Source organism: Notothenia coriiceps, unplaced genomic scaffold, assembly GCF_000735185.1.
Source record: "Notothenia coriiceps isolate Sejong01 unplaced genomic scaffold, NC01 NC01_scaffold00010592, whole genome shotgun sequence".
Lineage (NCBI taxonomy): Eukaryota > Metazoa > Chordata > Actinopteri > Perciformes > Nototheniidae > Notothenia > Notothenia coriiceps.
Window position 1 is genome coordinate 296615 of NW_011343293.1, and position 14446 is coordinate 311060.

General features: G+C 39.2%; 2 protein-coding genes across 3 annotated transcripts in view; one reads left to right on the top strand and one right to left on the bottom strand.

Annotated features, from left to right (window-relative positions):
* The window catches only part of LOC104946088 (serine/threonine-protein kinase LMTK2-like), a 44212-nt gene extending 40452 nt beyond the window's left edge, over positions 1–3760 (bottom strand). The window contains exons 1-4 of the mRNA XM_010771844.1: positions 3646–3760; positions 3354–3453; positions 2005–2237; positions 1734–1916 (exon numbers count right to left, since the gene is read on the bottom strand). Coding sequence (XP_010770146.1) covers positions 1734–1916; positions 2005–2229 — 408 coding nt within the window. The 5' untranslated portion in view covers positions 2230–2237; positions 3354–3453; positions 3646–3760. The remainder of the gene's footprint in view (positions 1–1733; positions 1917–2004; positions 2238–3353; positions 3454–3645) is intronic.
* Positions 3761–6200: 2440 nt separating this feature from the next.
* The window catches only part of bri3 (brain protein I3), a 14987-nt gene continuing 6741 nt past the window's right edge, over positions 6201–14446 (top strand). For both annotated transcript variants that reach the window (XR_798404.1, XM_010771836.1), the window contains exons 1-2: positions 6201–6771; positions 7669–7777. Coding sequence is in view for 1 of the 2 variants with exons in the window: in XM_010771836.1 (XP_010770138.1) it covers positions 6627–6771; positions 7669–7777 (254 nt within the window). In the remaining variant the exon portion in view is untranslated. The remainder of the gene's footprint in view (positions 6772–7668; positions 7778–14446) is intronic.

Sequence of the window (14446 nt, forward strand, 5' to 3'; positions counted from 1 at the left end):
ATGCACAACGGCTGTAGCCTGTTTTACGAGCTGTAGGTGCGTGTGTGTGGTGTGTGCGTAGATGCAGCGGACAGACTATGGAGCTATTTCAGGGTCATAAGTTTTGATCATTCAAAAAAATGCAATTTATTTGAAAGTTCAAGTTTTTATCCTGAACTTTGAAAAATACTATGATGTATTCAAAATAAAAATAAGTATTTGAAATCATTTTTCAGGTTGAATATTATTTTGATTCAGTTCAGCAATTTTTTTTGAATAAAATATTTATTTCAGATTTCACTTTTTATACATATTTTGATATTTGAATCCTTATTTTTTTCATTTGCAGATTTTTCGTTTTCAGATTCAAAACAATTATTTTTTCAGTTTCAAATCTTGTTTTTTCAGGTTTCACATTGCTTTTCACCTTCAGACCTTTTTTTTCGCTTTCAGACTTTTGGCCTTGATGTTGCGTGGGGGGGCGGGGCTTAGCAAAGAGTAGTTTGGCATCCTGAGTGGCAGGCCTCCCTCTGTCATGTTGCCTTCAAGGATGTTAGGTAGCGCGAGAAATATAACTCAATACTTTCTATACACAATACTCCCGTGATTGGTGATAAACTGATACCACCTTCAAAGTTCCGTTAAGCAAGCTGTTGAGCATCGTAATTGGCAACAATCAAGGTATAAGAGCAATAAACTGTTCTCGAATGTGAAATTACGTATCCGCAATCAAGCATTGTCCTTCCCCACTTCCACGTAGCTCCATGAACGCATTGGCTTGGTTTTTGCGATCAGAATCAGATTACCTTTATTAGTCCCACAGGGGATACATTTACATTGTTACAGCAGAGAAGAGCCAAAGACAGCTTAATGCTACCTAAAGCATGCATGAAAAAAGTATTAAAGATTAAAAAAAGAAATTATATATATTTTTTAAAGTTACACATTTTACATAATACACACCCTGTAACAGTTCTGCGGATTTAGCAGCACAGTTTTTAACGGCATATATACAGAGCTCTCAAGTCTCACGCATTTGGCGTGAGACACACGCATTTCTCTCCATTCACACGCTCACACGCCACACCTTGTATTTCTCACGCAGAGATTTCTTTCCAGGGTACCAAGTTGCACCGCAATTTTGTAAACAAAGTCGGCTTGTTGGAGACGCGTGCACTCCACTAGCACCTTTGAATCTGAAAACGATAAAAAATGTAACTGAAAAAAATAAGGATTCAAATATCAAAATATGTATAAAAGTGAAATCTGAAAATAAATATTTTATTAAAAAAAATTGCTGAACTGAATCAAAATAATATTCAACCTGAAAAATGATTTCAAATACTTATTTTTATTTTGAATGCATCATTGTATTTTTCAAAGTTCAGGATAAAAACTTGAACTTTCAAATAAATTGTATTTTTTTGAATGATCAAAACTTATGACCCTGAAATAGCTCCATAGAGATGCAAGTATAATCAAAATTCATACATTCGTATATAGTTAAGTAATATTGTGGTTACACAAAATAAGCTCATATAAAGCAGGTGAAATGTAGGTAAAGGAAACACCACATCTATAAACAAACAAGATGTCAATATAAGAGTTGATGTCTTGTAAGGACTTTTGAACAGATAAAAGTGCAAAACATTTAAAATAAACACAAACAAAGTATAAAAAAAGATAGCAAGACAGAAAAAAGCAAAGAATAATGAAAGTCTGTTTGTGTGTTTACAGTATGTGCATTTTCTTACCCCGGTCTGGCTGGGCTCCCCCCCGCAGCTCTGGTCCACGTACCAGTCCCCCTCCCACTCCCAGCTGCGTGACGGCAGTTGGAAGCTGTGCAGAGGCTGAGGGTTCATCCCGGTCACGTCGCTCCACGGCCAGCGGTCTGTGGGCAGCAGCGTGTCAGTGAAGTTATCCACAGGGTTCCACCTCTGAAACCCAAGGAGAGAAACAGCACTTCAGTAATAACACTATATAGCGTCTACAATCTAAGTGTGTCAACAAACAGCTTGACCTCACCTGGTTTTCATAGGTCTCCTCCCGGTAGCGGATGGAGGTCTCACTGGGCATCATGTTGAGGTAAACGTGGTGGTCGCAGCCGATGCCCCAGCAGCGGCCCTTCCCCGCGGTGACGCGCTTCAGCTCCAGCAGCATGTCGTCTGCTCGCTCCCAGCGCTGGCCAGCTGTGGAGAGGCTGTACACCCGGCCGTACACATCCACGGCCCACAGCATGGTGATGGGCATGATGGCCCCTGAGGGAGACAGCAGAACATCACACATCGTTCACAGCTGCATTTATCTATTTCATGACCACACTTCAGTCCTATGATATCCTGAAGAGACACAACCTTTTACATTTACATTTAGATTCATCCTTGAATAGTTATACTCCCGCTACGGTAGTTTGCAACGTATTAAGAAATACATACATAAACTTTTAGATCACTTTTCTTTTTTTCAGAATTTGTAAATAAACTGCATTATATGGAGCTTTTATCCAAAGCCCTGTTGCCTCAGGTTCACCCATTCACACTCACATATTGGTGCTGGTAAACTATCAAGAGCAATTTGTTGTTCAGTGTCTTGCCCAAGGACATTTCGACATGTGGACATTTGGAGCTTGAGATCAATCCGACAACCCTGCTTCGATACGTGGGCAATCTGCTCTTCCCCCTGAGCCACAGTCACATAATTTAATTCAACTTTACTCTGAAAAGTACCATAAAAACAACATAGGGTTGCCCTCTCCTAATTGATTTGATTACAAATTGTGATATTTCAACATCAAGACTTCATCAGGGAGTCAAGAAAATCCCTGAAACCTGTAGGAGTGGGTTTTTTAGTTGTAATAACAGCCTGCCATGACAATAAAGGCTTTTTAAATGTTTGTAAATATAGTGTTTTCTTGGTATTTTTTACTACATGTGTCCTTATCCAAAGAGCCCATCGGACAATTATAACTGGGTCCAGGAAGCACTTTTATTTTATTTTTACATCAGTCTGGAAGTACTAAAACCTGACAGTGGGCTTTTAATCTGAAAATTCAACAGGAAGCCTCTTGTTATTCTTCCTACCTTGACGCTTGCTTTATCGACTGACACTAATCCGCTTCAGCCACTATTCCTCGATTATCCATACAATCACACAGGCCTTTATTTGGTTTATTAAAATGCAATGTGCATTTACATAATAAAACCTAAATCATCTTAATTATAATTTAAAGTACACGGAAATACATGGGCTGCAAAGAAAAAGGTACATTTAGCACATTACAAGACTTCAGATTTTTAGAATAAACTTGATGTACCTTTTAGTCTGCAGTGGACCGTTAAACACATAGACAAACACACACAGCAGCATAACGTTACCTGTATATTGGTATCCGATCCGCGGTTGTCAAGGGAATATCAACACACGCGACATGACATCAGGTGCAACAGCCGATACCTGCCATCTCCGAGGCCCATGCTAGGACACATCCAAAACCCTTATGTTAAATAAACACAGAGAAATAAAGCATGCAATGCATCGTAATAACACAGATAGTCGATATGGAGTCATATGCCGCAAAGTCGGCTATAATCTGTTTACAGAGTCTCCAGGTTAAAGACAGCAGGCAGCTAACACACACACACTTTCATACAAATATCAATTACTTACATATACAAATCCATCATGAGCAACAGTTTTGGAGAAGCAAAGTAAAGTGGTCCATGCACATTTCGGCTGGGGCATTTAATTCACATTCTGGACCAGAGGAATGCTCCGTGCAACTCCCGAGCCCACAACAGGAAATGGCGGAAGTGCTTCTCTGATTGGTTGAGACTCCGCAGGAGTGGTGATTCTCTATCTCCTATTGGTGGAACACGAGCAGCTCTTTTTTTACGACGGTCGCTGCTGATTGATTTACATATTTCAATAATTTATTCAGCGCCAGATGAATTATTGAAGCCCAAGGTTGGGTTTACTTGTTAGCTACAGTTAGGAATATTTCATAGCAACCACCAGCACATTACTATAAAGAAAATGTTGCTGAGAAACTTTTATTTAATGACGGCTTTCTTAAATAACAATGATGTTTGGCATGTAAGCACACTTACTACAGTGTACATAAGTACAATTGGTATGTACTTTTACTTTATTTCACTTGAGTTAACCATGTTTTACAACTTTATACTTCTACTCCACTACAGCTCAAAGGCAACTTTTGTACTTTTTACTCAACTACATTTGTCTGACAACTATTGTTACTCTGCGCAGATCACTTTTTTCCAGGCCTTTCCTGTCCAGTAAACATTTTTTTCCAAATGGGATGATGTAACTTTTCTGATGACCAGAAGGATGCAGTTTTCCTTTACATGCTGAGAAAATGTTCCTACTTCTTAAGATCAATAATGTATTCAAAAATGACCATGTATCAGCTGGAAAATGCATCATCACAAAGCTGAAAACAGGAATGTCTTTTTAGTTCATAGAGATTTGACTTTTAAAAGAAAAATGGTTTTAACTGGACAGCGATGCAACTAAAATGATGATGGTTTCACAGAAACATTTGAGTAGAACTATCTAGCAGTATATAAAGGATTTAACAGATAGCACAACCTAAAACATAAAATACAACATAGCACATTAATGCAGCAGTTATATTTATGCACCAACATCATTCAAAATGTGAAAACACTGATGTTTAGTAAAGTTAAAGCCATACACTGTTACCTAAAAGTAATGCAATTTGATGAGTGATAATCATAAGGTAGAGTCTTTGGATGAAAAGAAAACCGACTGACCGATTGGACAAGCATGCCATTTCCTAATTTACAATGGTGAAAAAAGTATTCAGATCATTTACTCATACAAGACCCATTACAACAATATAAGTACAATAACAAGTAAAAGTGCTACATTCAATTGTTATCAATACTTTTTATACTGGTGCGACACTGAGTGATTTGAGGATTACATTTTTTATAACAGCAAGATAAAAGTTAGTGGGAAGAGAACAAACTGACCTGGGGTCATAAGGTCAACCCCTTGTGGAAGTCCCCTTCAGTGTTTATGTTTCGTTTTAGTGTTTTATAGCGGGTACCTGTGTTTTTACATCATGCATCTGTTTTAAAGTGCCTCTGCTGTAATTCTTTAAAGCTGTTAAAAGCTGTTAAATATGTTACTCCCTAGTGCTCAATTGTTAGAAGGAGCCATGCTTGCAAGAATTAAAGATCTTCAAGAGGATTATTACGAACATTGTGTTTTTGCATTTATTGCCTCACTACAACTCTAGCAGCAACTGATTTTAATAACAAACTGATTGAAAGTCATATACATCCTGAATGACGCATAAGAAGACACCACTGGTTGAACATTTGATAATGCATTTATACCAGTAATTTATAAGTGTATCTAAAAATATCTGAAATATATCTATAGCGGTCAAATACACGTAGAGTACTAAAAGTACATAATTTCCCCTGTTTAAAATGTTTTGGAGTATAAGTATGAACAATCATAAAGTGTAAAGTAAAGTAAGTAGCCTACCTAAAGAGTTTAACCTAACCACAGCGTAACATACTATAAAATGATAGGCTATAAACACATTGTTAATAAAGTCACATTAAATCGAGCCGCTGTGGGAAACATGGAAGGAGAATTAGAGAGAAAAAAATGAATTAAATAACTGATGAGTATATATTTTTGTTTTAACATCCAATTATGATAGTTAAAATTAGATTAAAATATTGAAATATGTGGTCCCTTCATACATTTTGATTTCGACTACCGCTCATTTCAACAAATCATAGTATTTTATATTTCCTGTTAGTCACTCACTTGTATCCTCCCCAAACCTGCAACCATTCTCTAAATAAATCTGAGCATGTAAATCTAATATTATGCAACATTAAGGGTTACCCACTTATAATGACGACAGTTATGTAAGTCACTATGTGAACAAAGTTTAACCAGCACACACGACGACGAGGTATGCTCAACTCAATCTGTGGACCATTTACCTAATACATGTTGACTAGTATAGCATAGCGTGTAGATTGTGTACACTGGTAGGACCATATTAAAACCAGTGTGCACTGGCAGGTAGTGGAATGTGTGCTGGCTCTGCAGTGCACTGCATGCATGCAGCACCGAGCTTGTATTTGTATGCACTGTCGCTTTAAGAAGCCTTTGAGTGCGCAGAGGCGCTACAGCAGCTCATCACATGATTCTCTTCTCTTGTGACAATCCAGACAGAAAGGAAAAGCCTTCCTGAGTTCAGCTGAGTTACACGGGCACACGGCGTTGCGATGACAGATTCCTGTTGTTTTGGTACCAAAGGACCAACTTCGAAGAGGGAAATGGAGTTAAGTTAACCATTACCTGACCATTCCTGTCTATTTAGTGGACATTTGGTAAATACTTGGGGTTGTTGCGCCGCCGGGGACAAAGTTGGCGCATGGAGAGGGACGAAGTTTAATTTTTGCGCAGCGTCTTTTTCTTTGTTTTTGTTGCAACTGCGTTTCAACGAACGTCACACGGCTTTTCGGACAACTAACGACAAGTAACCTGAGTTCAGTTTTGACCTTTTCCACTGTGGTTGAAGTGAAGGCTACAAGACAACAAGACAACTTGGGGTCGCATCACGTTGTGTTGAGATGGTGGACAACAAACCTCTTCTCCAGGACAGACCCCCCTCCTACAACACCGTCCCAGGGGCTTACGAGTATGCCCCTCCGCAGAGCAGCTATGGGGCTATCCCGCCGCTGGCCCCGCCGCCCTACCAGTACCCCGCCGGACAAGGCAAGTAGCCCCGTTTACGGAGCACACGTTCATGGTCCACATTTACCAGAAAGTAAAGCCCCCGGACGTAGGGCTCACTGCTGCCCACTTCCGTCTTCGTTTAAAGGAAAGCTTTGACCTTGTTTTGATTTTGCTCACAGTCTGTGCGTGTGTTTGTGTGAAGGAGTCAACATTTAAACCAAAGATATCAAGACTTTAACAAAACAAATACCCTGTTTGAGTAATAAGTTTCGTTTATCAGGTGCTACAAAGTTGCGCATGCGCAGTATCCCGATAGCGATGTCTGGCATTTGTGTCTGACCTGTTTTTGGGTGAATGAAAATATGCGGCTTTAAAAGTCAGTCGATAAACCGCACATCCCTTATAAATTAATGTTTGGATATTTTGAAGGCAGGATTTTGATATGACTTTAGATTAGATATGTAAACTATGAAGTTTTGGCACAGTGTAGCACTAAAAGTTGTTCTATTGTGGCCCCAGCCCTTGTAGGCTACAGTACGTGTCTGCTTTACATGACGAAGGCTGTCATATGACTGATTGTATAAGAGCTGCAATGACAAGGAAGTAACTCTTTCCTAAAATGAAGATTGCTTTTCTTGTTTCCTGTGTGATGAAACACTCTGCCACTGAAAAGGGATCATTATTAAAAAAAAAAACAGTGTATTTGTACAGCGACAAGTGGTTGTGGTATCAGTGTTTATTGTGTTGCGGAGATACCACAACAGATGGACACAGGTGAAAAAAAAATCAATATAACCTCAGTCAGGGTCATAATCACGTAAACTCTCCTACAAACACACTCATAACAAAGTCACCTTCAACATGTTACGGTAATTGTTAATGTTGTGATTTACTCTGAATGTCCATATTAACATGTGTGCCTGCTGTCCACTACAGGATACCCATCAGCCCAAATGGGCCCTGCCATAGCCCAGCAGCCCTACCCCGCGTCCTACACCATCATACAGCCGTCTGTGGTGGTGGTGGGAGGCTGCCCTGCCTGCAGGTGAGAACACACACTATGGGTGGCAGGTATAAACCTACAAAATATGAAAATGTAGGGTATTTTTAGGATAATTACAGTCTTGGTGATGTGATATAATACTGAAAAGTTGTATTGTTCTATAGCTCAGCAGAGTTTGCTTTCAAATATAAAATAACAAAAATGAAAAAATGATCTTTTATTTGTAAACAACAACAGTAACTCAGAGTGAGATCTATACAACATAGGCCTAAATAGAACATACAAATAAAATCAACGCTAATCTAAAAGGCACGTCTAAACAGTTTCGAAGTACAAACAAATATACAAAATAATCTTTGTATCTTCAAATGTCAATATATCAACTGGTAATAAATATGAAGTCATTACGGCAGCCAGAATAATGCCATTTTCACAATATTTTAAAGAAAAATCCTATTAAAAACTCCACACGTATATTATCGTGAACGCTATATGTCACCACCCTAACACACATGCATATTATTAGCGTGTATAACACAGTATATAACTGACAGTGATGAGCGCATGTTTAACCATGTGCTCATCACTGTCCTGTCTGTGACTAAGTGGGATCTGAGCACAGTTCATTCAAAGTATAAAGTCCTAACTTCCTGTGCCTAATTATTGTTCTGTCTGCGTGTGTACCTTCATTGTCTCTGTGTGTATGGAATCAAGCCTACAGTTTGACCTATTGTTAAGCAGAAGTAACTTTCAATTTTGAAAGATAGATTCACTGTGCCTGAGTCAACATCCTCTCAGTCAGATGACAACAGCATCAAACTTGTGACAGGGGGGGGAGGGCGGTTTATAAAAACATCCATTGGTGGAGTCGTAAAATAATGGGATAGAAATGCTCTGTTACAAGTAAAAGTCCTGCATTCAAAATGTAAGTATTACCATCAAAACATATTTAGAGTACCACAATAAATGTGTACTCACTTTGCAGAATAATTCATTCCCACATCTTTTTAAAAATATTATTTTATTAAAAGTATTGATCAGTTCATCACTTTAATGGTTCAGATGGTAAAGGAGTAACTTATACTTATACAAATACTGCTTGGTAGCTGTTGAATTGAACCAGTGCATTAATAAAGTTTTGTCTTTTATAGTAATTGATAAATAATTTGTTGATTATGCTTTTTATTATTAAATGTAAAATTTCAACGTGAGTTATTAAAAAAATTATAATTGTGGAGTAAAAAGTAGAATGCGTGTCACTGGATTTTTGTAGTGGAGTAGTATAAAGCAGAAGAAAAAAAACATATCTATACACGACTTTACCAATGTTTAATAATGTGTTGAGTTGTAATAACAAATAAATAAAGGTAGCTCCCTGACACTCTGTTATAAAATACACAACATGTATAACAGACAGAAGTTTAAGTCTTCATTTTGCATCGTGGCCATGATTCCTCGGTCAGTGACAGTTCCTGATACCAGTGAACAAACAAAGTGTGTAAATAACATGGCACACCAAACACTGTCAGCTGCGTGCCGTATTATTAGAAGCTAACATGATTTAAGGAAGGTCAATCAAAGGTCCTCACTTCTGCAGGATCTAATTTTGTTAGTGCAATCAAGGCGGATATATTAAGATTATTTATATTTTATATATATAGCATTAGCAGTTAGAGCTTTTCATTTCCCACCTCTTTAAGGTCTAGCTTCATACACACAGCTTTTGTTAATTCTCTCTGGGGCCTCCAGCAGATTTACTGGTGGACGTGCTGTAGTCATGGGACTCTGTGTTCACCGTGACTCTGGATTAAAGCTTCAAAACAAGCTGCTTCATGTCCTGACAAACATGACGTAGCTGTTTTCTCATGTCACAGGGCAAAATCCTTTCCTAGATGGTCCTTTCTTTTCTCTTCTTTATTTAGAAGCACCAAAAGCCAACATTCTTTGAACGTATTCAGCTGATGCAGTTTTATGGTGAAAGATGTGAAATTGTCGTAGCAGAGTGGGGGTTTCTGGAAAAACATCCCCTACGTCCAACGTTATAATCACTTTTGAAGCAGACCTGATTACATTTTCCTAACAGCAGTTCACTGAATAATTATCTCTCGATAGTTAAGGCTGCTTCCCTGATCCATGCATGTTGGAAGTAGGGGAATTTTTGCCAGCACCCTTCTCTCTGCTTTGACAATTTCAAATCTTTCCAATATGGCCAATATTAATACTTTTATAATAAGAAAGGGAACATTATTTAAAGTTGCGTGTTTATTCAGTGTAACAAATAGATGAACAACTTAATAATCTAATAACTGTGAATGCGTAGCTACTGACAGCCATGTCAGATTGAGACCAGCTCCTGTAGAAAGACATCTAAAAGGCCCTCCATACCCCTACAGAGGAGAAACAAACACTGGCCGTTTCTCAATCGCGAGGATGCTTGCTTGGTAGCACATGTCTTCCGAGTCACTTCCTTCAGAAGCGATTTTCCGAATGCCAGGAAGGATTCTTACCTCGCTTCTGAAGGAAGTGACTCGGAAGACATGTGCTACCAAGCAAGCATCCTCGCGATTGAGAAACGGCCAGTGTTTGTTTCTCCTCTGTAGGGGTATGGNTTCACTAGAGCTGTTGAGCATTGGACCGGTGATTATAAAAGTGAACGCGCACTTGGGGGACAAGGGGACCATGTCCCGGAGGTTGGACGTTAAAGACCTCACCGCTTTTTTATGGCGAAGGATGCGTTGCCATGGCAAACCGGCATTATGATGACATCCCATAATTACATAGAGTGTTGCAGGGCGGAACCATTAATGATTAGTCTGGTCTGGTTGCCGGTTGACGCGAGCGCGCGTTGCGGCATGAGATTTACGACAAGACACCATGTTCATGCGCGGAGGGACAGTATGACATGGACCGATGAGCGGATGACACATGACCATTTAAAGCAGAGTCTGAAGTGTGGTGCCGTTTGGACGATTTTTCCATTGAATTACGACAACATGGTATTTTTTGGCGAAGGATGCGTTGCCATGGAAACGGCATATGGTGAGATTTCAGATTTCACGTAGAGCTGTTGAGGCATGGACCAGTGATATAAAAGTGAAGATTTGGGGGACGATGGGACCGTGTCCATTGGAGTTACAGCAGCACCGTGTTTTATGGCGAAGGATCCGTTGCCATGGTAACGCCAAATTAAGTAACATCAGATTCAACCTTGAGCTGTTCAGGGCCGCAGTGTTAACCATCATGTGAAGTTTGGTGGCGTTCTGAGAATGTCAGTTTGAGTTATGGCATCATCGTGTTCCATGGCGAGGGACCGCCTAGCATCGAGCGAACGCGAACTTTGGCGCCAAATCACGGCTATGCCGTGCGAAAGAAAAAAGTTTCCGTGATAACTTTAAATTGCCCATGTCTCGAGAAGCTACCCGACGAATTTCGAGTCGTACGGATAAAGTCCCAAGGACAAGATAGATTTGTACGGAGGACGAAAAACAAATAAATCGCGTTTTTCCAACGCCAAATTCAAAATGGCCGACTTGCTGTACGTTATTTTATACCCCTCCAAGAGGCTTTTTTGCTCGTCTCCGCACCCTAGATATGCGTAGCGAGTTTCGTTGGTTTACGTGAAAGTTAAAGTAGGGGGAGTTAACGTTAAAAACGGAAGTGGGCGTGGTCTACGCAATTTTTTACGTCAGTAATCCACGCCTTCGTCACCACTCAACTGGATTACTGTAACTCTCTTTACATGGGGGTCAATGGGTCATCCCTCGCTCGTCTGCAATTGGTGCAAAATGCAGCCTTTTAACTGGCAGACGGAAATATGGGCACATTTCCCCCATTTTGGCTTCGCTCCATTGGCTGCCAATACATTTTAGGATTTCAAAATCCTTTTATTTACTTTTAAATCCCTAAATGGCATGGCCCCGCCATATCTTTCTGAGCTGCTACACCCCTACACCCCTACCTGCCCAACCGCCCTCTCAGGTCAGCTGATCCTCCTGAATGTGCCCAGAACCAGGTCTAAGCTCAGAAGGGACCGTTGCTTCTCTGTAGCGGCTCCCACAATGTGGAAGGATCTGGCCCTGCATATCAAACAGGCCGCTACACTGCCTGCTTTTAAATCGCTTCTTAAAAACCACCTCTTCTCCTTAGCGTATTGACATTTATTTTATTTGTATTGCTTTTAAATTGTCTATTGTTTTGACTTGTTTTATGGTGTGTGAGCTGTGCTTTTTGTATGTTTTTGTTTGTTTATTTGACTGTACATCACTTTGGTCTGGAGGTTTTAAAGTGCTTTATAAATAAAGCTGTATTGTATCTTTGGCCATCACCCACACAAATGTTTTGATTAGCTGTATTGTGTTCAGGTTCATGATTGTACACTTTTTAGACCATACACTATACAATTATGATGCTCAAACCCACACTCCAGACACCCACCATCGTGCCCTTTTCAAGGTCTGTTTGCTAAGGCTTAAGGACCACTATAAGTAACCCATTCATATGCAAAGCTAGTATGGAAATGGATTTGCTGTTGCATGCAGCTGTATATATGGAGACTCATTTGAAATTGGAGGGACAGTCCAATCATTTTTCAGAGGCTGAGTTTATGTCCAATGCTCACTTCCTCTATTTGAGAAGTTCTTCTATGGCTTGAGTTATCTTGATATATTTGTCAATGTTATGGAATTGTTTTAATCTAACAGAGTTGTGTCAACACTTCCTACTGCAATTAAGACTTATTGAGTATTATTAGCTTATTTGGATATGTAAGCTTTTCCATCATTTCACATGGTAAACACATTGAACGTGTGTGTTGCTATAGGTAGCAAAAAAAACGTCAACCGTTTTTAGTGTACCCTGATCAGTTTTATACACTTTAGTAACCTGGTGACCCATCCTGTATTAATTCTCAGTATCATCCCAACAGATGCTTACACACTTAGAACAGGTGAATATAGATCTGTAAAATCTAATTTAATATTCTTGCTAGATAATTCTCAAAGGGATACTGCACTTCATAAAAATGTGCATTTGCATATTAATACTCAACCCTGTAACCTTGAATTATTGAAGAAAATGTTGTTTTCCTTGCATGCCGGAGTGAACAAAGAATCCAAAAACAGAGTTCTGAGGAATTAATGGCATGAATTAAAGTAAATAGGGGCAACATTTAACGGATGCTAGGATATATACAATTATTATACAACCATAATACCTCATGTATATAATAGTACAGTCTTAATAGTCACGTTTACCAATGAATACCACACCAGAATATGTAGTTTGACTGAAGGTGAATAGCAGTGGAGGGCCACACTGTCAACTGGCCGCGGTTTTCATGAAGTTAACATGAACTTGGTAAGGTTTAGCCTACAAAGTCACTTGGTTACGGTTTAGTAAAGTATGTTTGTTAAGTCATAATTTTCCTGCTGTTTCCCCACAGGACATAGACTGCAGTCTCAAGGGTGAAAGATTTCTTTTTTTTTTACTCATCCATTCACCCTGACCTCCTTCTTATGTGGTCATATTTCATCTCTGTACCCTCACTTCCTCCTTGGCTCCAACCATAAGGACAAAAAAGTTTACAGTTGAAACCCACAACATTTTTTGGACATCATCACAACTCAGAGTTTCCGTCGCCACACGCAGAAAGTACATTTTCCGAATACATTTTTAGTGCGGTACTAGTATCATATAGTGCTCATATCCTTAATGGATTTGCAGAAGGAAAATGGAAAATAATTTGTTACCAATGAAGAGATGAAGTGATTTCACCCGACGAACTCCAAATGTATGGAGCTATTTCAGGGTCATAAGTTTTGATCAAAAAATACAATTTATTTGAAAGTTCAAGTTTTTATCCTGAACTTTGAAAAATACAATGATGTATTCAAAATAAAAATAAGTATTTTAAATCATTTTTCAGGTTGAATATTATTTTGATTCATTTCAGCAATCTTTTTGAATAAAATATGTATTTTCATATTTCACTTTTACACATATTTTGATATTTGAATCCTTATTTTTTTCAGTTACATTTTTATCGTTTTCAGATTCAAAACAATTATTTTTTCAGTTTCAAATTTTTTTTTCAGGTTTCACATTGCTTTTCACCTTCAGATCGTTTTTCGCTTTCAGATCTTTTTTTTTTCGCTTTCAGATCTTTTTTTTCGCTTTTAAACTTTTGACCCTGATGTTGCTTGGGGGGGCGGGGCTTAGCAAAGAGTAGTTTGGCATCCTGAGTGACAGGCCTCCCTCTGTCATGTTGCCTTCATGGATGTTAGGTAGCGCGAGAAATATAACTCAATACTTTCTATACACGATACTCCCGTGATAGGTGGGAAATAAAACTGATACCAGCGCCAAAGTTCCGTTAAGCGAGCTGCTGAGCATCGTAGTTGGCAACAATCAAGGTATAAACGCGATAAACTGTGCTAGAATGTGAAATTACGTATCCGCAACGAGCCAGCAGGTTGTTCTGGTGGACCTGACGCCATCCCCCGCTGTCTCACGGAGAGATACCGCAGGTCCTTCCTTCCTGCAGCGGTCAGACTATACAACCAGCACAGCCTCTAGACCAGGGGTCTCCAACCTTTTTCTAACCGGGAGCTACTTTTGAAAAAAGAAATTGGCCAAGAGCTACTCATGTTATTTTATATAGATTTCAGTGCACATATCACATTCGTGACTCAAGAGCAGAAACATTAACATTAA